Source organism: Bombus flavifrons, chromosome 1, assembly GCF_040668555.2.
Source record: "Bombus flavifrons isolate JBK064 chromosome 1, iyBomFlav1_principal, whole genome shotgun sequence".
NCBI lineage: Eukaryota > Metazoa > Arthropoda > Insecta > Hymenoptera > Apidae > Bombus > Bombus flavifrons.
Window position 1 is genome coordinate 2,036,489 of NC_138442.1, and position 27,659 is coordinate 2,064,147.

General features: G+C 32.2%; 1 protein-coding gene across 2 annotated transcripts in view; it reads right to left on the reverse strand.

The window, feature by feature from the left end:
* The window catches only part of cyc (basic helix-loop-helix ARNT-like protein cyc), a 90,178-nt gene that overhangs the window by 35,700 nt on the left and 26,819 nt on the right, over window positions 1–27,659 (reverse strand). For both annotated transcript variants that reach the window (XM_069121400.1, XM_069121409.1), the window contains exons 3-5: window positions 24,823–25,257; window positions 17,067–17,138; window positions 6,440–6,677 (exon numbers count right to left, since the gene is read on the reverse strand). In XM_069121400.1, the coding sequence (XP_068977501.1) occupies window positions 6,440–6,677; window positions 17,067–17,138; window positions 24,823–25,257 (745 nt within the window). The remainder of the gene's footprint in view (window positions 1–6,439; window positions 6,678–17,066; window positions 17,139–24,822; window positions 25,258–27,659) is intronic.

The following is a 27,659-nucleotide window of genomic DNA, read 5'->3' on the forward strand; positions in this document are numbered from 1 at the left end:
ATTCTTATGTCGTGTAAAAACCAAATAACTCAAAAATCCCTAAGACTAGTTATTAGTTAACTAATTACGCGAACGATTTTCAAGTAATTACTTTTTAAAGTAAGATAATATTCCTTTTTTCTATCGTAATGATCCGTATAGTATTAGGTTGTGCGAAAAGTTTCTTTCGTTTTATAAGGAAATAATAGACGTACAATGTCTTTTGTTTTATATTAGTTTATTGAATTATGCACGAACATAATAATAGAAATGGAACGAAATGGACCATACCTAATTCTATAAAATAATATAAAACAGAAATTGTCGTTCATCTATCATCACCAAAGGACACAACCTAACAAACACGAAGATGGTATCCCACTGGGGGTAGCCATCCACATGATAATCAAACAGCTAAAAAATTCTATCAAATGTCCAAACTGGACAAATTGTGAATGTAAAGAATTAAATAAAAAAAAAATCTATTATCACCTTATGAAACGAAAGAAACTTTTCGGACAACCTATTACTATACGAAAGTCTCAGACCATCTACCAAACGGAAATGTTTTATTTTCATAAACGAATATAAAGGTATTTGATATTATTTTTAATCAGCTGTTGCTTTTTAAAAAGTGTTGTTTAGAAAAATGCTTAATTCGAAATAATTCATACATCGAACACATCTGCTTTGGTTTCGTCGAAAACTTTGTCAAATAATTTTTCAATCAACTTATTCTATGCTATTTATTTTTAGTATTTTAAAATATCATTCAAAATATTATTAAATATTAGAATCTTCGATCTACAATTCCATTTATTAAACCTGTTCCTATAAAATTTGCGAACCAGGAAAAATTACAAAACAAGTGGCACTATAAAGTGAACATCTAACGATTCGCTTTTATATAACATTATGAGGAAAAACATTTCTTAAAAATATGATCAGTTATCATTATTAGTATAATTTTGTAGTATTAGTAGTAGTATTTTGCATAATAATGTATAACAATTTAATAGATATACAAAAATATGCAAGGAAACATAGAATGTATTATATATCGTAAAAATATGTAAAACGTGTAAAGTATTGTAGTCGTTATGATAATTACTGAATTAAACAAATTTCTGCGCAAACTTTATTTTTCGTTTATTTCTGTTCACAAAAATACAAAATTGCGTATGGATCCGTAATTTAATAACAATATTATTTCCTAGTTTAATTGCAGAATATTTGCCACAAAGATCGCTGGTGCCGCGGGGATTATTAACAAATAGCAACCTGTTTGATGATACGAAATCCGTCGATAATCGATCATCAGAAGCGCGATCGATGTAAACGTCAAGAGCAAACGTATTATCAACGGCGTAATTGCACATCTACATGATTCGAACCCTTCTCTTTCACCCGTCACGAGACCGATCTCTGTGAAAAATGTGTAGCACGCTGGAGAAAGGTTAGCCACACGGTTATTAGACACACAGAGTCAGTCTCATACGAACCGATTGCAAAACGCACGGACGGCCTTTTACAAGTGACGCAAAAACTTTTCCCCCGCATTACTTCCAATTAGCGGATTAATGACTTTGGCTTTAACGCGATCACACATGCGAGCTCGCATGGGAAACCGAACTCACCAACGAGGAGGAAAGTGAAACGATTCGAGTAAAGGATCGCGACCGAATCACCCTTTGATAGAAAATTGCAATTTTACCGCCAAGTAAATCGGCCGCGTCACTTTTTTTCTCGAGAAAACAGACAATTTATAGCGGAAAATCATTCCACCGGATGAAAAAAGTTCAAGGAAATTGTCAGCGTATCTTGTACGCCGGCGCGGTGCGGCGTACAAATCGAGCTATTCGAATTACGCAAGTGATTCTGAAATACCAGGAAGTCTTACCTGAATGGTATGCACAATCGTATCTGCTATCTGGTTTTCCGAATACGGAATCAGTAATGGCGTATAATCTCATCGTCGGAATCGGTCGCTTTCAGACTTTTAGCTGAACGATAGTCGTTTCGCGCGCCTTTTGCAATCGTCGTAATAACGCTATCAACCACGACTCGATGCGTATTATGTCATCATTATTAGTACCTTTTTATTTAGTTCCTTTTTCCTTTTTAATGACGATATTTTGAAATCGTTAACGATCAAGGAAGAAATTTTCTAATATTTTATTTGCCGAATTTTCATGGTCATCGATTGTATTTTCTCATCTTGTAGTATTTAATCTCCGGCTATTATTAATACTGATTTCTTATTAATAAATATTGATAGTATCGAAATTTTATGAACAGCTCGTTATATTGATAATATCGTCGAGATATCGGTAAATTGAATTGAATTGACCGCGTAAAGAGTACACTGCCGTTCAGAAGTTTAGAACACACTTTGCTTTTTCGGGGAAACAAACTTTATCCTACATTTTTCCGAGAAATAAGAATATTATAATTATAACTGACGTTTTTAAGCATGGTTGATCATAGCTTCGATACCGTAAAGGAATAATACTATGAACATAATAATTACTTACTTAATCCCAAGTCGCTTAAGGGAGAAGCAAAAAATGTCTACAGAATTCAAGGTCTTAGCATCTTAGGGTTAAGAAAGTTATTATTTCTCGAAGTTGTAGCATCCTCCAAACTTTTGACTTACATTCTGCTTCAATTATTTTGTGCCGGTCATGCTATGTACCTTAGCGATATCTTAAATATACAGGGTGGTTGGTAACTGGTGGCACAAGCGGAAAGGGGGTGATTCTACGCGAAAAAAGAAGTCGAAAATATAGAATAAAAATTTTTCGTTTGAGCCTTTGTTTTTGAGAAAATCGACTTTGAATTTTCGCTCGGTACGCGTGCGGTACGTTATAACTTATCTCACTGTAAATCGTGGTCTCGATGGAAAAATTGAAAAAAAAATTTGTTTATTCTATATTTTCGACTTCTTTTTTCGCGTGGAATCACCCCCTTTCCGCTTATACCACCAGTTACCAACCACCCTGTATAATCAACATATCGAAAAGTATTGTAATATCGTGGAGGAGGGGCCTGGGGGATGTCGTGCGAATTATAAACAAGCGTTTGCTGAGCACGTGCATGATAGGACTTAAACAAAAGATATAAGACAAAAGACAAAGGGCTGCTAAGGGACATAAACGAATTAACAGCAGTATGAGTATGTTGTTAGCGTTGTTGAGGGAGAGTTGAATCTGTGTTGACGAGAGTTGTTAATTAATTATAAACGTTGTTACGATTAGTTCATGTTAAATAACCATTGTTTTCTGTTCAATTCATTTATTACTAGTAAACTAATTATTATATTTACGATATTACAGTATTATTAAAGTAGACTGCCGATGTTTACACAATCTTATATTCTTATGAACAGAGCTAAAGAAATGAGACTCGAACAGTTTTATCTACTAAGTATTTGCTAAAGATCATAAAACTTTATTTTGAACGTTTCATATATTTTTGTATATTATTAGCATTCTGTAGATTTTTGGAATCTTAAATTTCTTGAGAATGCATAAATACTATAGTCTATTAATAAGTTCTATCTACTAAGTATTTGCTAAAGATCATAAATCTTTATTTTGAACGTTTCATATATTTTTGCATATTATAAGCATTCTGTAGATTTTTGGAATCTTAAATTTCTTGAGAATGCATAAATACTATAGTCTATTAATAAGTTCTATCTACTAAGTATTTGCTAAAGATCATAAAACTTTATTTTGAACGTTTCATATATTTTTGCATATCATATGCATTCTGTAAATTTCTGGAACCTTAAATTTCCTGAAAATGCATAAATACTATAGTCTATTAATAAGTTCTATCTACTAAGTAGTTGCTAAAGATCATAATACTTTATTTTGAACGTTTCATATATTTTTGCATATTATAAGCATTCTGTAGATTTTTGGAATCTTAAATTTCTTGAGAATGCATAAATACTATAGTCTATTAATAAGTTCTATCTACTAAGTATTTGCTAAAGATCATAAAACTTTATTTTGAACGTTTCATATATTTTTGCATATTATAAGCATTCTGTAGATTTTTGGAATCTTAAATTTCTTGAGAATGCATAAATACTATAGTCTATTAATAAGTTCTATCTACTAAGTAGTTGCTAAAGATCATAATACTTTAGTTTGATATATTTTAGTTTCATATATTTTTGCATAGTATAAGCATTCTGTAGATATTTGGAATCTTAAATTTCCTGAAAATGCACAAGTGCTATAGTCTATTAATAAGTTCTATCTACTAAGTATTTGCTAAAGATCATAAAACTTTATTTTGAACGTTTCATATATTTTTGCATATTATAAGCATTCTGTAGATTTTTGGAATCTTAAATTTCCTGAAAATGCACAAGTACTATAGTCTATTAATAAGTTCTATCTACTAAGTATTTGCTAAAGATCATAATACTTTATTTTGAACGTTTCATATATTTTTGCATATTATAAGCATTCTGTAGATTTTTGGAACCTTAAATTTCCTGAAAATGCACAAATACTATCTATAGTCTATTGATAAGTTATCAATAATATGTATATCGGTAACTATCGATTATAATCATCGATGCTATAGCATTTCTAGCGTCGACAAGCGATGAAAGACATCGTTGCGATTTCGCATTAGTGACGTTGTTCGCATTCGACAGGTTTATGTTTCTATTTTTAATGATGTAACACACAAGCATGTAATAGCGAGTTTGTATACTTGTCTGCATTGCATCACTAGAAATATTCATCTGCTGAATCGCACGAGGTCATCGATGTGAAATTACAACGTCACATTGCTTATTTATATGGGGTCGTAATCCTTTGATATATTTCCACGATCTTTCAAAAATTTATTTCGTTATTTCTAGTTTCACGCTTTCTAAGACTAGTTTCTGTATGTAAACTGATTGTGCTTCACATTTTACTTTAGATATCTATTTTCCATTTCAAAGAATAATTTTAAATTGAGTAACTTTCTTTGTATGGTAACAATACCTGAAATTAGATTCCTTGATTTCAAATGATTTCTAGTAACTTCACTTATATGGACACAAACTGAGAGTAAAGGCAGATTAACCTCGATACTCAACAATCTGAGTAATTCGCTGTCTAAAATAGACAGTAAACACGAAATATTCAGCACCACGATTGATTTCATCACGTTATCTAGATTTTATTTAGGAAAGAATGAATTCCACCACTTTTCTATGATTAGTACAGCTTATTGGAAATAAATCAATACTACTAACTCACGTTTAGAAGCAGTGTGATTTAGTCTGCTATTACTTTCAATGTCTCAATTTTTAATCATTTTACTTGCGTTCGATTCACTTCATTAGGTTTTAGATTCAGTGAAATAAATGATGCGATGTTGCTAAGATTTCTATTTCTAAGGATACAATACACACGTGTGTGTAATCCATTATTATATAGCGTTACTTATTATCACTTTTTTCAAAATATTAATTTGTAGAATTGTACGATGTTATCAGTTTAAAGTCACAACAAGAGAAGAACATCGAGTAGCCTGATCAGCGCTACAAAAATCGCAAAATATAATAGACAGATTTTGAAGCATTTATGGGACATTTGAGGATACAAAGATACACACAATGTGTATAATACGTAAAAATATATAAAATATTTTCAATGTAAAATATTCCTTATAATATGTGATATGTGAAAGAAATCTCCACTTAGGTTCCGTTTCTTTAATTCTGTTCACATGAATTTGAATCTGCATTTTTCTATCATCCTTTCCAAAGAATAACAGTTAAGCAGCGAATTCTTAAATAAATTCATATTTATACGAACTACAGTAAAGCTGTAAAATATAGAATCTAAAGAAATGTTTGTTTCACTCTATAAATATTATAGCACGTGTTTTACTTTGAACATTTTCTATATTTTTTATATATTATACAGGGTGGTTGATAACTGGTAGTACAAGCGGAAAGGGGGTGATTTTACGCGAAAAAGGAAGTCCAAAATATACAATAAAAATTTTTTTTTTAATCCTTTTAATTAATTCTTTAATAAATTCTTCTAAAAAAATTTTTCCATCGAGACAACGATCTACAGTGAGATCCGTTATAACGTACCGCACGCGTACCGAGCGAAAATTCAAAGTCGATTTTCTCGAAAACAAAGCCTCAAAAGAAACATTTTTATTCTATATTTTCGACTTCTTTTTTCGCGTAGAATCACCCCCTTTCCGCTTGTACCACCAGTTACCAACCACCCTGTATATGTCCTGGTCATTTTTGTATATCTAAATTTTCCATGAAGCTGTAAACACCTATAGTTCGATGATAGGCATGCTTGAATTAAATTGAACCAAACATCATCTACATTCTACATCAGATCTAAACAACAAACTTTTTAGAATGAAAACCTATGATCAGCTGGTGAAAGGATAGTAAATTTTTGATCGAACTCACTTGAAGTATGAGCGTCTTAAGCTCTTGATCGCTGAGAAACGCTGGCTTATAATGACCTTCCGTGTATGAGGTAACAGCGCCTAATATGGTTTTCAAGTGCTGCACAGCCATCCTCAGCACGGTCAGTTTATCGAGTTTACGAGACATCGCGTGACACATCGGTACCATCGCTGAAAGCTCGGTGATATAAGTGTTCATCTTGTCCCTTCGTCTTTTCTCGATTTCGCTGTGATTTTGCCTGGAAGATAATACGAAACAGAAAAATATTAGCATATATTCTATGATTCAGTGATTTTCAGAAAGATAGTAGTATGAATTAGGTTCAATATAGCTCTTATTATTAAATGAACTTTTATATTTTTTTATACTGATGCTTAATCCTTTCCACTCTAATGAGATGATATAGCCGAAAGTAATTTTTAAAAACACTGCTAAATTGTTAAAGATGTCCTAACATCACTGAAACCCATTTATATGAAGTCATGCGATTCTATTTTAAAAACTATCTCCAATATGTGTACATTGTTTTTAATCAGAATGAAATATAGTTAGTTTCAAAAGAAATATCCATCTCAAACGGATTAGTTTTCAAATCCAAAGAATATCTGTGGGGAAAATTACTTCTAAATCCAGATTTAAATTGAAAAATTATATGTTTTTATAATTACTACCACAGTTCTTCGAAATAAAAACTAGAGTGTACTTATGAGTCATAAATCACAACTCGCAAGAATGATTTCCGATTGTAATTAATTATGTTGAGTGGTCAAATAAATCATTCGTGTCCATATCGTGGAATTTATTAATTCCAAAATTCTTATTACAGGCTTATTTATCATTGCCTATAAAATAGTAATATAAAAAATTATTAAAAATCGCTTTATAAAAATTTTCTTAAAAACCTCAACAATTAATGGAATATTCACTTCTCATACGTTATATTCACCCTTATGATAAAGTAGTATAAGTTTAAACATATACATGCAGCAAGCTAAATATAATTCGAATTAATAAATTTCAAAATTTCAAAGACGCTAGAGTATTTTTCGTGCCATCTTTAAAATATCATTTCTATTCTATATTTTCTATTCCCAACATACTCAATTTCAGAAAACAATTTTGAAATCTTCGTTTACGAGTGTCAAAACCCTTGTAACATGATCATTAGAAAATTATCAAAGCGAATTATTGTCGTATTAAAAATCTTATCGTGTATATATCGTAATCCTCCAGTTCTATTTTATTATTCAATTTTCACATTCGTATTATTTATTTTCCTATTGTACGTGTATTTTGCCGTAAGTTTTGCACAGGCGTCACAAAGTTTTCTGTGTAATTCATCTGAAATTTTTTCAATGGAATTTTTATGTTTGTATAACTTTATAATTTTTATATATAGGATTCAGATTTATAAACCAGTTATAAAGAGTAACTAGTTACAAGAGCAAAATACAATGCCGAGGTATAAAATATACAGGGTGGCTGGTAACTGGTAAGCGGAAAGGGGGTGATTCTACGCGAAAAAAGAAGTCGAAAATATAGAATAAAAATTTTTCGTTTGACGCTTTGTTTTCGAGAAAATCGACTTTGAATTTTCGCTCGGTACGCGTGCGGTACGTTATAACGGATCTCACTGTAGATCGTTGTCTCGATGGAAAAATTAAAAAAAAAATATGTTTATTCTATATTTTCGACCTTTTTTTGCGTAGAATCATCCCCTTTCCGCCAATCACCCTGTATAAAATATAAGATATAAAATATAATAATAGTAACACACATTCGTCACTCTTCTGTCTTCGTCGTTCGAGTACACCTTGCGTTTTAAAAACAAATGGTACAAATGTTCGAACGACGTCTTCTACATCCACAGACGCGCATAATCTATATTCATCTATAATTCTTATTACTTAAATCTGTAATAGTTTCTAAAAGTTCTTCCTACATAAGTATAGAATTTTATATTTCGGTTACTATGTTTCTTACGAAGCCAAACAAATGTCCCAATATTTATGAATGTGAATGTATGTATATCTTCAACATCCAAGAATATAGTAACGAGAAGTACCAAAATGAAAGAAACTCCTCGCGATAGTTGATCCGTCGATGAGGAAAAAATCGCACGAGGTCATTGGTACATTAAATTTCTCGTTCTTCTTCCTCGCAAGCCTCTGTCATCTTCTTCAGAGTCGTGACCCGTCTCGCGGTGAATAAATTATAAAGGCGATTCAGCTAATAAATGACGCTTTTGTGAGCGAACATCGGTGATTTGTCTAACAGGAATTCGCATTCATGTCCTGTAGCGATCAATTGCCGGGCGGAAGTCGCGGCTACAAGAAACCAGTTTTGGTTTACGGGTTGCGCGCCGCTTTATTAATTTAAAAAACATGCCATCATTGTAACGCCCTGGTCTATAAGCTCGGTCAACAGTCGCGTATAACACATTTTAATATGATTTTAATCGTTGTCTAGGTATCGATTAAGCTTCGTTTTTCACTCTTACGTTCTTACGCAACCATGTTTACTTACATGCTGTAATCATCATTGCGAGAGAGAAAGTTAATTAATAATTGATTCTCTTATTAGTGGTTAAAGATTCAGGCAAGTTAAAGGAATCTTCTAATGGTCCCTGTTCCTACTTGGGTATTTTACTTCTTATTCGTAAATTTTGATAACATTTAAGAGTCGATAATGTATTATCGTGCTTATGATTAGCTTATCGTGCATTGGAACTTTATTTCTTCATGATATATGTATATACCAGGTATGTAAATATGAAACCGGAATTTGCCTATAGACGGTCCTAGCTGATAATGTAGTTATCACTAAACTGCGTCATTGATGCCAAAAGTCTTTGTTGACATCTCACAAACATTTTCGACTCGGAACAATACAAGTTTCATACAACAGCATAGTTTGTAATAGCGTTGAACATGTCAAATTTTGTGCCTGGAAACTACGATTTGCGGACAGCATTGATTTTCTGCTACCATTTGAAGAAAACTGCTGCAGAATCGCATCGAATGCTTGTCGAAGCTTACGGTGAGCATGCTCTTGATAAATCACAGTGCTTTGAGTGGTTTAAAAAATTCAGAAGTGGCATTTTTGACGCGAGGAACGAAGAACGTGGAAGACCACCGAATAAGACCACCGAGCTGTTAAAACCTGGCGAAACCGTTAATACCGAGCGCTACCGACAACAAATGATCGATTTGAATCAAGCTTTGCGTGAAAAACGACCAGAATATCAAAAAAGGCAACACAAAGTAATTTTGCTTCGTGATAATGCACCATCGCATACAGCAAAACCGGTCAAGGAAACGATGGAAGCGTTCAGTTGGGAAATACTTTCGCACGCGGCTTACTCACCAGACTTGGCTCCGTCCGATTACTATTTATTTGCATCGATGGGACACGCACTTTCTGACCAGCACTTCACTTCTTACGAAAATGTACGAAAATGGCTCGATGACTGGTTTGCCTCAAAAGAGCGACAGTTTTTTTGGCGTGGCATCCACCAATTGCCAGACAAGTGGGAAAAATGTATAGCTAGCGATGGGCAATACTTCGAATAAAATATTTTTAATCATTTTCATACAATAAACGTGTATTTTCTATACAAAAATTCCGGTTTTATATTTACATACCTGGTATACAAGGTATCCAACTAGCCTAAGAGTATTAAATAGGATGACGTACAAATTAGCATCATTACAGATTTAAATAGCACTACTAAAGTTAAATATCTTTTGTTTCAACAACTTTTTGTACTTTGCGTAATTGTAATAAGTACAGAACACACAAGAACCACATCTAGGGAGCTTTTAAACAAGTAATTTATGCATACGTTCTGTCAATTATCTCAGTGGATCAATGAATTTAAAGAAATTTTTTTTCTGTGCATAATAGATTATGTAAAAACAGTTTGTGAAGCTCTTAATTGGATATCATCTATTCAGTATATATGTTGGATCGTCGGATAAGTTTTGCATCTTTTCTAGTATGAACTATAAATTTTATTCCAACACTTTGTAACAAGAGAATTAAACTAAATATGTACTATTCTGTTCGATAATCTTCTACTATGTATTAAGTAGTGCCATTATTCTATTCATGTAAAATTTTTGCAGTTTCTGCGTAAAGACGTGACCTCAGAAAGGCTTCAGACTTATCCGACAAAGCAATATCTTATAATGTTATGTACTAGATGCGTTAATGTCTCATAATATAGTTATATTACATACCCATACATATATCCATATAAATATACGTATTATATATATATTATACTAAAATAATAATATCATATATATAATAATATAATAATATATAATAATAACAATATCAATGATAGCATTATATGTGATTCACTATCCATCGTTATAGTTAAAGTTTTATTATTTTATATTTGTTTGTGTATAAATCGAGGATCAGTTTAAGATCATATAAGAGAAAGCATCTAGCAAAAATTGATACACGTAAAAATAAAAGTCAATTTACATATATCCTCAATGATATCTGATGATATGATCTATGAACAAAATGACCTTTACATAATGTAAACCAATTTACATTACAAATATAAAGAGTTCGTGTAACAACCAGTTATACTCATGCCGTCATAATGTTATGATATCAACTTGAATGATCTATGATTAATAATTTATATATTTTTTATCTCGTTGTTTGGTACTTTAAATTAATTTTTTAATCATAATTTCGATACATGCGTATGTGTTTGTTTAACATGTTTAACGCGGAGTTGATTTCGGTTGATCTTTTATTCATGCGGATCACATTTTAAGTAAAAAATTCTTTGATTAAATACTATATATTTAAATTACATTAAAATATGTAATGGAATTTAAATTACATTAAAATATGTAATGAAATATATAATTAATGTTGTACTATCACCACAATACAGAAATACATGTATTACGTATTCAGAGTAGTTTTGTTTCGAATAGAAAATCTTTCAACACCACTTTGAAAATGTTCGAAAATGTGTATTAAAATGACGAAGAATTCAAAATGAACCTTATAGATATAAAGAATAATTATCTTTTCGTCTACGACTACTTTTACTGTTTTATGCATATAAGTATTAGAAATTTGAATAACGTGTAATGACATTTAGAATGTGAAATTTATAGTACCTATTATATTTGACATTATTCACTGTTAAAAGACTAAAATTCATCTTGTCACTATATATTTATCTTTCTTGCATATTTCCTAGCGTTGTAGAAATTTCATTATAAACTTGACTGTGTCATTTAGCGGCGATATCGACATTCACAAATCCTGTGAAAGTAAGTAGATGCAATATGTCCTACGATTTCTCCAACGAAGATCGGACACACAGGGAAATATTTTATATTATGTATTCGAAAATAGCTTAAACACAACAGAAATCATATTGCACATTTGTCGTAGCATAAACAGTTTGCGCACAAAACAGAGAATACTAATTTGTCGAATCTCACCTAAATTTAATTTTTTCATTCAACATCACTTGAAGGCTATGATGTTGTAGATTGTTGAATTTATCTTGATGTACGCTACATATGATAAAAAGTAGATGATCGATATGTCGGAGATGTAGGGGCAACGGGCCTTTCTTTTGGAATTTTTGGAAGATTCCCAATGCTTTGGTCTAAACTATTTATTATAGCTATACTTAGATAATAGAACTTAGAAGTAGTTGTTGTCATACGATCTGATTATGTTTGCCCGAGATTTGTGACAGTGGGCTTGGGCTCGAGGTGACACAAGTGGTCGCCGAACGTAGCCACGGTCACGGGATGAACATTTTTACTTAACAAAAAAAGTACCAATATTGAGAGACACACGCTGTATTAACAAACAAGCCCCGGGCAGGATCAAAGACGGCTCTACGCGGGTCTGCCTAGTAACGGCGCCTGGAATTTTGTTGATAACCCCGGTCAATATGCAATTGACAAATGTGATCGTGTCAGTCTTTTATTCTTGTGATCACCTTGGAGAGTTTACACACATCGTCTTGTCAGTCAGTCAGAAAGATACCGAGCGTCACAGCTAACGTCACTTTGCGTTTCAAAATATATTCAATTGTACAAAGAGTTTTCCCGTCGACCGGGGATTCATTATTGAACCTAAGAACATTGTCTTTGACATCAAGAGTGTCTAATCACCACGTTTAATTGTCGAACTCTGTAAAATCAACATTTGTACTTATAATTGTAAATATAATCTCCATTGAACAACAACGATGGCTTGTCCTAATGAAGATACGTTGCAAGTCTAAGCCCCTAAGTCTAACGTCAACCCGACCAACCCGACAGATATTCCTCTTTTTGTCCATGGACCCTTTAAATGAAATATGTTGGTGCTCTCAAAAATTCGGAAAAATAGTTTTGAGAGAAAGAAATCACGAATTACAATATTAATCGTTCTGAATCAAACAACTTTACCATGGGACAATATTATGATAAACACAAATTTGGTACAGATGAAGGTGCCTCGGAGATCTCCAAGTGATGATTGTTTTTTCAAATGAAACTAAGTATATTCATTAATCTATAATATGTTGATCTTTGAAACTTACCTTCGTTAAATATTTTTCAAATTTTGCATTCGAAAGGACTTCCACCTTCTCGAAAATTACATATCTAATCTGTTGGCAGCCGTCCCTAATGTGTGCCTTTATATTCCCTCTGAATAAGGAGAAGTGAAATTTCATTTCCACAAGGTTTCCAGATCTAACATCTTAGATTTTTCCTTGTGAGGCTTTATACAAGAAAAAGTTTATCGAGAAGAACCTACTACTCCCGACAATATGAATGATCGCATACATCGTTCTTGAGGTGTGCAACTTTTGAGAGGATATCATTTAAGGATAGAATAAATCACCGTGTTAATGTCCAACACTGTCCTTTCGAATGCTGGAGAACAATTTAAAAAACGTTTAACGAAGCTAAGTTTTGAATGGCAATGAATGGTCTTGCATGACTTACAAAGACCAACGTATTATAGATCAATGAATTTGTCTCAGAATGAGCTATATAATTGGTTAAATGAAAGCATATAGTTCCATTTGAAAAAACAGAGATCACCCAGAGATTTCGGAAGCACCTCCATCTACACTTGTCTTTATCATGTTTATGTGAAACATTTTTCACATTCATTTTCTCCCTGAAACAGAACAAATTCTATGTGAAACATTTTTTTGAATAACGAATAGTTTGAGATAATTACGTGAATGAATAAAAATGAGACACGCTGTATGCAGAGTATATATGAAAGTCGAGGATAAGCTCTAGGAGCATCTAGTACTCATCGAACCAAACAAAAAAATCTTAGTCTTAAATAATCTTAATAAACATTTAAAATCATAATAAACACGCCATAGAAACCATTAGTTTCAGAACATGAACATAGGAATATAGAGACCAGCAATAATTGAGGCGTCGAAGTTCTTTTCAGGGATGGGGGCATGGTAGTTTTTTATTGAGCAGGGGCAATCTTATTTTTATCGAGTAAGAGTGACTAGTAGTCGACTGGTAACTGGTTTATTTCCTCCTTTTGTCATATATCGTTTTAAGTCAGTTTAAGAATGCGTCACTGAGTGTGCGACACATATTTAATAAACTAATTTTATTTAAAGGTCAATAAATATAATAAATAATAAAATCGATAAAAAATGTTGTTTTGATAATTATTAATTATTATATATTATTAATACATCGTACTCACTTTATTCAATAGATATTAACAGTTGTACGATTTATTAAAAAATGTATTACCAGTATAGTTATGAATTTAGGTAATTAAATTAACATCTTATAATAAAATTTTTAATATAGTTATGAATTTAGGTAATTAAATTAACATCTTATAATAAAATTTTTAATATTCATTATAAATCTGTGACCAACGTTTACTTTCACGGTGATAAGTTATATATTGTTGTAAAATTCGTTAGATCAAATCCTTAAGTGTTTACTTATGTTAGTTTAGTTATATTAGTATATTAAAATAATATTGCAAAACTTACTTAATCCATTGAGCAGTCGCAAAACTAAATACCAAGCGAAAATTATACAAACTTTTCATATGTACAGATTTCAGTTTTTAACCACTCGTAATTGTAAACAAATTAATTTGAAACTTGAAGCCTGAATATCTTGAAATTTCGCGAATTAATCTCGGACCGATGACCAATGCGGCTCCAAAGTACCACGTAACCGTGTTTCCCACTCGCTGGAAATGATTTCACATCTCTCGTTTAAAGTACAGGTTTATGGTCGGTCCCTATATTTCTATATCTATAATTTCCATAAATTTATAATTTCCAGAGTTACGAGTTGCCTAGTATATACAAGTATAGTATATAGTAAACTGGTTACTTCGTTAAATGAGTTAATATAATTCGAATCGAACTGCTGCCAAGAGATAAGAGGAATGCCGAAGATCTTTCAACGTGTTCATGCTGCTATGAGGGAACGAGCTAAAGTGTTGAAACGAACGAAGGACATATTGAATGTATGCTGTGAAGGTAATGTCTTAGTGACAAAAACATCTTGAAACAGCGAGTCTAATAGTTTTTAAACCCACGTATATTAAGATTCTTTTTCTTGTGTATGATGAGCACATGCTCGTAAATTTTGTCCCCAACTTTTACACACACCCAGTATTTGTGTATTTTGTATTTATTTTATGACATACAAATGTAATATATATATATAAATATACGCAATTATCTAAAAACCATTATCTTGCTCTTATATTATTATTATTGATAATAATATAAGAGCAAGAATAAATGAAATATACGATTTTAAACTTTTATGCTTAATCAACTAATGATTTGGTTAACTGGCTGTACTATTTACTATTAATAAACTTACTACAGAGCAAAATGGCTGTTTAAATATTCCCAAGATAGAAGATAAACTGCGCTGTCACTTTTTGTCGTCTTTTTAATCTACGTTGGCGTACATTGGATTAATGATGTCGTCAATGAAGCCAGAGTAAAGAATCAAGGCAGGTCAAGGTGGCACTTACCTTGGCAATACCTGACATAATACTACATAACCGCTGACCAAGATTAAACTTTGTACCATAATGAGGTTTCTTGCTACGTTGAAACCAACTCGTGCATGCTTTACGTATTCCCCTTAGCCCCTAACTTATCATACTTTTCGAGTATATACATATAATAGAATCTTGGTTATTAACCCCTTCCCGCACTTTATCGAGTCAGACTCGCGATGAAGATTTTGGCCCAAACATAAATATCGCGAGTCAGATTCGCGATGAAGATTTTGGCCCAAACATGAATATCGCGAGTCTGACTCGCGACCAGATACTTGGGCCAAACGTAAACATAACAAGCCGAGCTCGCGGACTGTTTTTTTGCCCATTACGTTCGTGACTGAATGTTAGTACCTGTCAGTATCTCATGACAGTTAGTCACGATTCTTATCGTTGCTGTTACGAAGCAGTTCAATTATTAAAATGTAAGAAACCCCTTCAAAATGGGAGATACAAAAGTGTTAAATGAAGGCAGTGATAACGAATCCTCTGATAGCGACGTGATTATGCCAGTCGCAAAGCGTGTAAGGCGTATGATTATACATGAGAATAGTGAAGAGGAAAGTACGACACGACGATCATGGATTTGGCAAAAAGTAAAAAACACACCAATAGCTTGGAAGTATTCTGAACATCATGGAACAAAAGCGTCTGTCTTAAATAATGTAAGCGACAATCCAAGAATACTAGACCTATTCTTTATTACACTTGATAACAAGTTTTGTGAAGTATTGCGACTGTTTACGAGCATCAGTCTGGTCTGTTTAGCGCGCGTCGATGTCTGCTGCTTGGGCCCGAGTTTCGTCGAAATGGCACGGGAAGGGGTTAAAATACATTTTACCGGAATATCGAAATGGAAAATTTAGAGGTTGTCCCTTAAAAAACGATAATAGGCAATGGAAGAAATTATTACAGTTTTGTTCAATAGCTTTTGTTCCTAATAAATATCAATATTTATAAAATAATTGAAAATAAATATTTGTCTCTCCCATAGAAATTCGTTATTCGATTATCTGAATAGCGATTAACAGAAAATTTAGGGATAGTCCCTTATAAGAATATAATTTTAATATAATCTTAAATTCCCTATAATCTTAAAAGGATAATATAAAATTGCGAGACAAGGAAGAAGTTATTACATTTTTATTCAACAATTGTCATGCCTTTTGAATATTAATATTTTTAAAATAAATTAAAATAAATATCTTTAATTGCCTCTTGCATGGAAACAAAATGTGTGGAACAGCGCATGCCATAAGTAACTCACGTAATGTAGGTTCTACTAAACTTTCACTGGATAGAATGCGCGGATCGTAATGAGGATAGTAACTTTACATAATATTTGTTTCTTTTCTCATCATTTACAACCGCATTAACCGTTTGCATAAATTACTAGCGATGAAAAGGAATAAGAAGTTAGTATTACAAATTATTATATCATTTAGTAATCTATATCGATTAAAGCAGAGCTGGACAAATTTGACTATCTAAATATCTTTCTATTTATGAAATTCGTATAGCTTGTTAGATATTCTTGTTATACTTTACTTACTTTTTGCTATCGTCGTTTGTGCGAACAGATTTGGCATCGTCTCCCGTGTCGTCCAATAAATCACTACTGTCGCTGAAACAGAAAGTGAAACGTTGATTGTAAAAATATCATTTTAAACTTTTATCAGAAAAGCATGTAGGTGTGTAAATTAATTTCATGGCCTTTTCAAGCCAAATTTAAATTTTGCTTATTAATTATTTAATTATAAAATTCGTTTAACTAAATTACATTAAATTTAATTAACAAAGTAAATTTTATTGCTTATCTGTTATAAAGCATGTAGTCGTAAAATGATAGATAGTTCTGCTTTAAAATCATTGCAAGATGGGAAATCTTTGAATCTAAATCATTGTCCAAAATAGATAAATGAAGACATTGAAATTAATTTATTATCTATTATTATAATTACATAGAGCAAATAGAAAATAAAATATAATAAAATATAAATAAAATATAGTATCCTGATGTACGTTTAATATTAGAATATCAAACATATTAGTATAAGATTTATTGTTGCTTTTATACTAGATACATCGTTATTTTAATTAATTATTGATCATAGGAAAAATTGACTGATTCGGTTTTTAGTTTTGTTTTCACTCTATGAGTGTGAAATAATATAGTCAAATAATAATTGATGAAGACCTACTCGAGTCCTGAGACGTCGAAACACCAGGAAACCAAGTATATACTGAATCAATTTCTTCGGCGTGTACACCTCAAAAGGGGCGTTACCCCTTTTGATGTAAAATTTCACCAAGTTTAGTTTGTGTACAGCTTCGTCGTAGAAACTTCAAGAGGCACGCATAATTTTCATACCTTTATTACGAAGAGTCTTTAATTCGTTTCTAAATGCATTATTCTATCTCAAATTATATATTGCTTACAAAATGGAATACATCTTTTGCTTGTAATATATAATTTCATTACACTTGGTGTACATCGAATGAAGTTAAACATGAATTTGGACAATTTCAAAATTGTATAGGTATCTGAACTTAAATTAAAATTTTCGTATACATAAATCGATCTAATTCAATAAGATTCAAGCAAAAGAATAATGTGCAAAGGCATTAATGTAATTTTGTCAAGATATAGAAGATATATACAAAAGCCCACTATCCAAAAACAAATTTTCATGGTTTATACAAAGTAGCTTATTATAAACATTAGAGTGCAGATAGATATTTCTGCATTTTTTAGTCATTTATAGATGCAGAAATATCAAAAACACGCATAATACACGAAAATATGGTATTCGTTGTAATACATATTTAGTGACTGAAACAAATCTTTGCTTAGATTCCATTGCTGTAGGTTGTATTTGCAAAAATATGAATTTGTCTAAATATCCACAGTCTGGTTATTATACTGCTATAAATAATTGAATTCCTTCAAAGTCCACAATATCGTATCACCTAAATGAATGAAGAGAAAACAATGAAAAAAATATTAAACTAATTCATAATAAGTGAAACGAATTGCGTTGAAAATAAATTGCAAATGTCGAACGATGTTGCATGAGTAATGGTGTGTAATTTAATCAAATCTAATCTAATACAAAATAATTGCCTCAAGTCCAAAACAAAATATATAACTTCTATGTAGAAGAAATATTTAATACTATGGGAAGCATTGGAAAATCTAAAACACTACTGATCAAAAGGAAGCTTTGTTCTGATTTTGTCCAAGGTTTCGACTTCATGGTTCATGAACTCTCTTAAACACGCGAAATTGGATAGATTCCGGTCAGAGGTAGCACAACCGTGCTGGTGACTAAAGGCAATTTCGACTAGCCATATCCCGAGAGACGCAAATCTTCGGTTCTGTTAATGATTAAGTTAACCCTTTGAGCGGGTAACCGACACCTTGATTGGTAATTACTTGGAGTTGCGTTCGTTTAATGGGAATGTCAAAGCGGAAGCAGGAGGGTGAAACAGGCCAGAAAGATGTTTGTAGATGGAAATATCACTCTTGAATACATTTAGGTGGCTTCGTTTCAACGTATTCTCCATGGGTGGCAGGTTAATATGTGTAATAGTTCAATACGCTGTACGACTTCCACTTACGTCTATAGTCAAACTGGCTTCGTACGGAACAAAGTGGTTCTCTTATATTTGATTCTTTTGGGAGTCTTGCTTTGATCATATCAATTCGGTATAATGCTACCAAGGCTTACTATTATGGCGGAAAAATCTTATTTTTGTTCCATATTTTCTGAATTCCTCTAGAATTTAAAAACTGTATATTCCTTTCAGCGTCATAAAACAATATCTTTTATTTTAAAATCTGAAATTTTAATATCTATGTAAACTCTCTAAGAGTTCAAATGCGGATAAACAAGGGGACTTTCTCTGTTTTACGGACAGCACGACTTCTTTTGTTTCACGGACAGAGCGGCTTTCTTTGTTTTACGGAGAGTCATTTTGAGACACACGCATTTCCCAAACGGACGGACAGAGATCAACATCGAAGGTAGACAAGATCACAGAAGAAAGAGTAATTATTTAAAACATTGAAGATTGACGGAGAAAGATCGGTAGCTCAGGACGTTGAAAATCGATTCTCGATTTTCAGGTAGACATTGCACAGAACTTGCTATTTATTGTTTACTGTTATTAATTGGTTGTTGTTTATTTAATTATTACTGTTATTAATTGTTGTTAATTATTAATTGTCGTTTACTCCTGTATTTCATTTAAGTATTTTCACAATAAACTCGATTTTCAGAATCGATCCCTGAATTATCCTAGAATTGAACCTTATAAATCCATTTTCAACGTATACATGATTATGAAGTACTCTAGTGTAAGACATATTTTGTATCAGCTAGATACATTGTTCTATGTTATTTCATTTGATTCCATTGAAGTTTCAATTTCATAATAGTTCGTATGAGACTGATTTGATACAAACGATACAAACGTGGAAAACTAAATTTCGCGTATTTAATGTATTATTTTGATTTATAGCAGATAGATAAACACCTTATTATCAACTGTTAAATAATCAGAACATCTACAATATTTTATTTGCCGGGTTTGTCGGGTTGGCGCTAGATAGTTGCGTATCTTCATTAGGATAAGCCATCGTCGTCGTTCAATAAGGTTTATATTTTCAATTATATGTACAAGTGTTGATTTAACAGGATTTAACAATTTAACGTGTTTATTAGACACTCTTAAAGTAAAGACAGTGTTCTTAGGTTCCAACGAATCCACGGTCAACGAGATAACACTTTGTACAATTGAATATGTTTCGAAACTCAAAATGACGTTAGCTGTGACTGATTGACCTGACGATGTGAGTAAACTCACCAAGGAGATCATAAGAATAAAAGACTGACACGATCACACTTGTCAATTGCGTATTGATCGGGGTTATCAACAAAGTTTCAGGCGCCGTTACTAGGCAGACCCGCGTAGAGCCGTCATTGCTACTGCCCGGGGCTTGTTCGTTAAAACAGCGTGTGTGCCTCAATATTGGTACTTCTTCTGTTAAGTAAAAACGTTCATCCCGTGACCGTGGCTACGTTCGACGACCAGTTGTGTCACCTCGAGCCCAAGCCCACTGTCACAAATCTCGGGCAAACATAATCAGATCGTATGACAACAACTACTTCTAAGTTCTATTATTTAAGTACAGCTATAATGAATAGTTTAGACCAAAGCATTGGGAATCTTCCCAAAATTCCAAAACAAAGGCCCGTTTTCCCTACATCTCCGACATATTAATACGGTCGATTATAGGATACGACAAATACATGTACTCGGTGGAACAGATGTTCTTAGGAAGCTCCTTATCCTGTAAAATTTTAAAGAGAAATTTCAAGCTTTCTTATCTTCAGAGGAATTTACGTAAAATATTTAATGTGAAAAATATATATTGCTATGAATATTTGTAGCCTACTAGTAATCGAAAACATTCAAGGCAATAGCTTGATAAAGATGAACATGCAAAATATACAGGGTGGTTGGTAACTGGTGGTACAAGCGGAAAGGGGGTGATTCTACGCGAAAAAAGAAGTCGAAAATATAGAATAAAAATTTTTCGTTTGAGGCTTTGTTTTCGAGAAAATCGACTTTGAATTTTCGCTCGGTACGCGTGCTCGTTATAACGGATCTCACTGTAGATCGTTGTCTCGATGGAAAAATTAAAAAAAAATTTTTATTCTATATTTTCGACTTCTTTTTTCGCGTAGAATCACCCTCTTTCCGCTTGTACCACTAGTTACTAACCACCCTGTATATGAGAATCATTGCTTCATTCCAAGAAGATAACAATAAGTAGTGATTTGTAGAACTTACATATTACTACTCCATACGATGCTGGCGTATAATTACGGTAGAAATCCAAATTAGTGAACAAATGAAAATTAATGCTGTTATACAATAATGCAAAAGCTTGTGTAATGAAAATGAGGTAATTATTGAGGATAAGGGCAACCTTACCGACCTGAACGTTCTTGAAATATGTTGACGAAGTCTTCAAGGCTTCACCTATCCCACCAGTAACACTTGATCTTGAAAAATATTCCAGGAATAACAATTGCTCACGAAAGTATTGAAAATAGAATAGAGAAAGAAAGAAATAACGAATGCAACAGAACTCTCGAAGCTACTGCAATCACAAGAAGCACTCTCGGTATGCGAACGAAGAAAAAAGCCAACTTTGAAGTAAGAAATGAATTATACATATCGAAAAATGATAAAATTAATAGATTACCAGATAAATTCTACGAGCAATCAAGAAGAAAATCGTCACGTATAATTCTTTAAACGTCCTTTAAATTGATTATTAGAATTTCAAGTTCGAGTTATAAGTTTAGTACAAAGCATTATAAAAAAGGCACAAATGAACGCCAACGTGATATATCGCCATTATTAATTATCAGTACAAGGACTGAATCTGTCGAAAATCAGGACTCCGATTATTCAACTATAGGTATGCTTCGACTACCTGATTAATTATTGTATACACGTCACGATTGTAATTTAAAAATTAGCGTTAATGTTACTTGAAAACTCACAGCTCTATTACGGTATCCTAACTGTTAGATATTAAGTTAGAATAAATAACACTTTCTAGGGGTTTCCGAGATTGCCGAAAATAAGCGTCGTTTTTCACGGAAATAAAGCGTAGAACATTTCGATCAACTTGTTGATATGTGACGTCTTCGTGGATTTTGACGACACCTTTTCTAAAAGTCGGTGCTCTGAACCTGCTGTATGGCTTACTATGTACGCATTTGAATTATGAGTGTCGGATTAAGTATGGATCGTTTTTTATTTTCTAACCGCCGTACTATGAGGCGGCCGGTTAGCCTGCGATCATACAGAGCACGGTAAACGGTAAGCTGTAAGCGGCAAAATTGGCATTTGGAGTATTGACACTGGCTGTGCCATTACTTGTTTTGCCGCTTACGGATTTTTGCAATTAAAACCTTTGTCGGCCAAATGTTCATAAGGCCAAATTTTCAAAACCTCAAAAAATTTTCATCTCCGTGAAAAATGACTCGCATTTTTGGCTTTAGCTACCTATGTGAAAAGACACATTTAGACACTAGACTTTATCCAAAATTAGCATTAATTACAAAATTTAATAAAAATGAGTTATTTACCTCAAGCATACCATGAATTTTTTTTCGGCACTAATACTTATAGTTACTTATTCTTACAGTTACGCTCTCTTTTGTTAAATTTTTGTTTATTCTTTTTAACAAATCGTCGAAAATAGATATCGATAAGAACGTGATTCAGACCCAATCGATACCTATCTTTTACAATAGGATGTACTAAATATCTTCTGTTAATCCTTTTTTGTGACGATGACAATACTAAAGTATAATAAAAAACACATTCGTGTCCATTTTGTCAAACTGCAAATAGTAATAGACAAACGAACAAAGGAAGTAAGGATACGCGAGAGAGTTGGATTTTCGGTGAAGATACGGAATTATACGATCGCTGCTTTTGGCCGTTTTACCGATTCGGCAAAAGTACCGATCAGTCAAGAAACTGCACCGTCTGAGCTCGAATATCTTTCATATCGTAACATACTTTGTGCCATATAACATTGCTATATAGTCATATTGCATAACTTTCTCTTCCTTTATTATTGACCTAACTTTAACTCCTCTCATTCCCGTAGTTCAGATTATGAAACAATATGGAAATTTTTATTTCTATCGATAAAAAATAATACGTTTGAAAAGTTCGTTCTGAAATATCGTTTTCCTATTTTTATTGGAAATTACATATTTTTCTCCCGTATAGCATATAAAATCTTATTATACTTATTGTTAGATCAACCAATTATAATGATGTAAATTTAAAACATATTTTATATATATGCATGTCTTTACCTTGAACAATCAAGTAACATTAAGTACATTTTCTGTAATAAAATACTAAAAATAATCGAAGAATAAATGAAACCATGAATAAATAATTCTGTCTTATTTTGTAATTCAATACTAAACAAAGCGTTTTGTCGTCGTGTTGAACATTTAAAGAATATTAAGGATATTAACAACGCTAATCAAGTTAAGCTAACAAAACAACTAAACTAATATATACTACTCGTTTTTTGCAAAACGCTGTGGATGTATCACTTATTTTCAAAAGTCTAACATTTTCAAATCTGTCAGCTTATTTCTTTCTTTAATTATTTTGTGCCAAACACTTTTTTCACAATTGAATTATCATATGTATTGTTAGCAAAATTCTATAAGACAAAAGTTACAAATTACTAATATTAACAAACTTCGTTGCATAACATTAACAATGGTAATTTTACAAGTAAATTCCATAAATGGCAAATTATCTGATTTTTTATTTGTCGAAAAGTTATAAAATCGTAAAAAAGAAATTAATAACCTGTAACTTATAATTTGTTAATTTACTAATTATTAGTTGATAAATTATTATTGTGAATGTGCAAATCAGGAAATCAATCAAAGTGAACTCGTCATATTTTCCCCACGTATTTCCCCTCATATTCAAATCGCTACTAAACTCCTACCACTAAAATACGTTAAAATGTATAAATTATAAATTTGCCTTTGTTATAGAATAAATAAAAAGTGATACCCGTATATGCCTATGAAAATTGGAGGGTTAACCTGTTAATCAGGAAAGACGGGTTAACTCGTCACTTAGACTTTTAATCTTTACGATACAATAATTTCATTATTTATAGATCTTCTATTTTTTAGTAATTTTGATCGTTTTCTATTATCTAAAATTTTTCTCTCTGACTCAAATAGCCAACTGTTAGACAATGTTAGCCTACTCAGTATCAGTTCCCTTTAAAAGTCAATATGTAATTACATCGTGCTTATATTTCAAAGAACTCATTAAAATTAACCTGTCTTTATTCGCTTTCAATCCTAAAATTATAGAAGTTTCTGGTTAGAAAATTACTCGACTAACAGGTTAATCCATCATAATAGACACACTATACTACAGATATTTATGTATATCGATGTTTTTGTGGACATAACTAAAGAAATGGAACCCAAGCAAAGTTTTGTTTCACCTACTAAATACTACAACGAGTATTTTATTTTCGATATTTTCTGTATTTCTGCAGATTATATGGATTCGGATTAAATGGACTAAAACTTATTATAGATTATATGGATTCGGATTAAAAAGATTATACGGACGGTGCATCTTTAAATTTCCCATTTCACAAATGCATAAAAATTCGCTAAATCCAGTCTAATAAAAATGAACGAAATCGATTAACTTACTGGCAGGAGAGCTTCCGTTTTCTGGAAACGGCGACGAATTCATCGGAAGTATCGGTGGTATTTGGTCCATGGCTAGGAGTGGTGGATGCGCTGCGTTGATGATGATGCTGATGATGGTGGTGGTGACGGTGGTAGTGATGGCCGGGGGCGGGTGCCTGGTCGGGGACCATCGTCGAGGGTGTCTCCATGTGCTGGGGCGGTTCAGCCCCCGTTACGATCTGCGGGGTGGTGTCGTTGGAGGTGGTGGTGGTAGTGGTGATGGTAATGGTGGTAACGCCAGTGGTGCTGGGGGTGGCGGTAGTTGTGTTGTTGCTGTTGCTGGCGGGGGTTGGAGTCAGGCTGAGACCTTCGCCACCCCCCGCCGAGGCGGTGGTTACTTCTCCCACCCCCGATCCCGTACCTATGTCGCCGAAGTAAACCGTGGAACACGAACTTCTGGAAAAACGATAAATCTCAGATTCATTGTAAATTCTTTGCTAAGATATCGTTAGTTTTATTTACTTGGAACATATTCATCCAACACTCAATGAAATGAGCGTGGACAAAACTGACACCGATAAAAGCCTGGATTTTTGTTTTAATTACAAGTTTAACGTTACATGCACCTTCCAAGCGTATTTGATGACTACGGTGAGAATAATCAGCAGAACACACTATCTATCTATAATCAGTAGTAAAACCCAATATCATTTAGAAAAGTTAGAACCTTTTCTTTGCAGTGTGTTTATTAAATTTGGTAAGCCATATTTCGTGTTCTTTGCGAATAATACGTTATAAAGTTCACTTTGATCTCGTTTCATCTCAATAAATTAAGTGGCTCCTTGTTTACATTCACCATACGTAGTATTTGTTTGATATACATCTTTTCTCAAGGTTACGCACACATAAAGATCTACTAATGTATTGTAAAAGCTGAGCGACTTTGTAAATATAAGCCTGAGTATTTTCTCTTCGTATTTTCGGTTTTTGTTTTAATTAGATCGTGAATGTTTATTTAAATTTATATTTTTATAGACGTAAGTAAAGAAATAAAACGTAAAGTAAAATAAAAAATAAAAGTAAAACAAATAATAAAAGAATAGAAAATTCATTTATCTATTAGATATAGTAATGTATATTGTAATGTATATTATAATGCATAATATTTTGAATATTTTATATAGTTGCGTACATTATATACATTCTATGTATCTTTATATTGAAATTTTTGATAACTGAATATATGTTTACGCATACGCATAGTGAAAAGCAAATAAACAGACAACAGTTTATTTTCGTCTAAAACACATAGCTAAAAGCTTACGTTCTGTATGAGACTAGTTAGTATACAGGTATTGGATAATACGAAACATCGCATAGTTTCAAAAGTATTTTTATGCTAACCACGGTTGCTTGTTTATTTCGAATCTAAATTAATTTTAAAATAATGAAAAATGTTACGAGTCACTGCAATATACTTGCACCTAAATAATTCTTTTAAGGATTCATATTTACATTTTAAATTATAAATGTGATAGGATGCTTCCCCGTTTACTCCGATGATAATGGAAAGTACATTGCATATGAATATTTCAGATAAAGATTGTATGTTTACTTCTAGAAATTCCACTGCAGTCGATGACCTGTGACCCTTTATTATGTGTCTTTTAATTCTTTGAGCCTAAAACTTGAACTACAGTAGACGCAAGACACAAGATAAGATATAGACTACGTTTCAGCGAGTATGATAAAGTGTGCTCGATGTGGGTACTTTTCTACCTATTTTTATATTTGTATATTTTTCAATTAATAAAGCATAGAAGCTTTATTAATTAAGGTTGAGATGATTTGTATTAAGTTTCGGAAAAGAGTTCAATGTTTGCAGCTATTTTTTCTCCGCAAAGTAAAGATAAATAATAACAAATGAATTTGTTGAAAATGACAACGTGAGTTCGTGCTCATCATCCAATTGCAGATGCGCTAGTTATAAGAAATAGTAACTAGAAGATAATCCTAGTTACAATCGATAGATTTAATCGATAGGCTTAAGATGCTTTTTGTTTTTATCCCTAGTTTTTGCAACCGCGTGCAATAAAGGTTTATATGGCTCAGAACGATGTGATAGATTAATTCATTCAATAAAATAATAACTATTGCGATCCTACCTCTGAGTATAGAAATAACAACAAGGTTATGTAAAAATACAATTTTTGAATCAATATAAGATTGACTAAATTTTTTAAAATGCTTTTAATTACATAATAATCTACAGTGGTATATAACTTTCCTATTTGCATATAAATTTCATAAAATTTATATACAAGTTATATGAGGTTCGTTGAAAATGACAACGTGAGTTCGTGCTCACCATCCAATTGCAGATGCGCTAGTTATAAGAAATAGTAACTAGAAGATAATACTAGTTACAATCGATAAGCTTAAGATACTTTTTTGTTTTTATCCCTAGTTTTTGTAAGCGCGTGCAATAAAGATTTATCCATTGAATAAAATAATAACTATTCTGATCTTACCTCTGAGTATAGAAATAACAACAAGGTTATGTAAAAATACAATTTTTGAATCAATATAAGATTGACTAAATTTTTTAAAATGCTTTTAATTACATAATAATCTACAGTGGTATATAACTTTCCTATTTGCATATAAATTTCATAAAATTTATATACAAGTTATATGAGGTTCGTTGAAAATGACAACGTGAGTTCGTGCTCGCTATCCAATTGCAGATGCGCTAGTTATAAGAAATAGTAACTAGAAGATAATCCTAGTTACAATCGATAGGCTTAAGATACTTTTTTGTTTTTATTCCTAGTTTTTGTAAGCGCGTGCAATAAAGG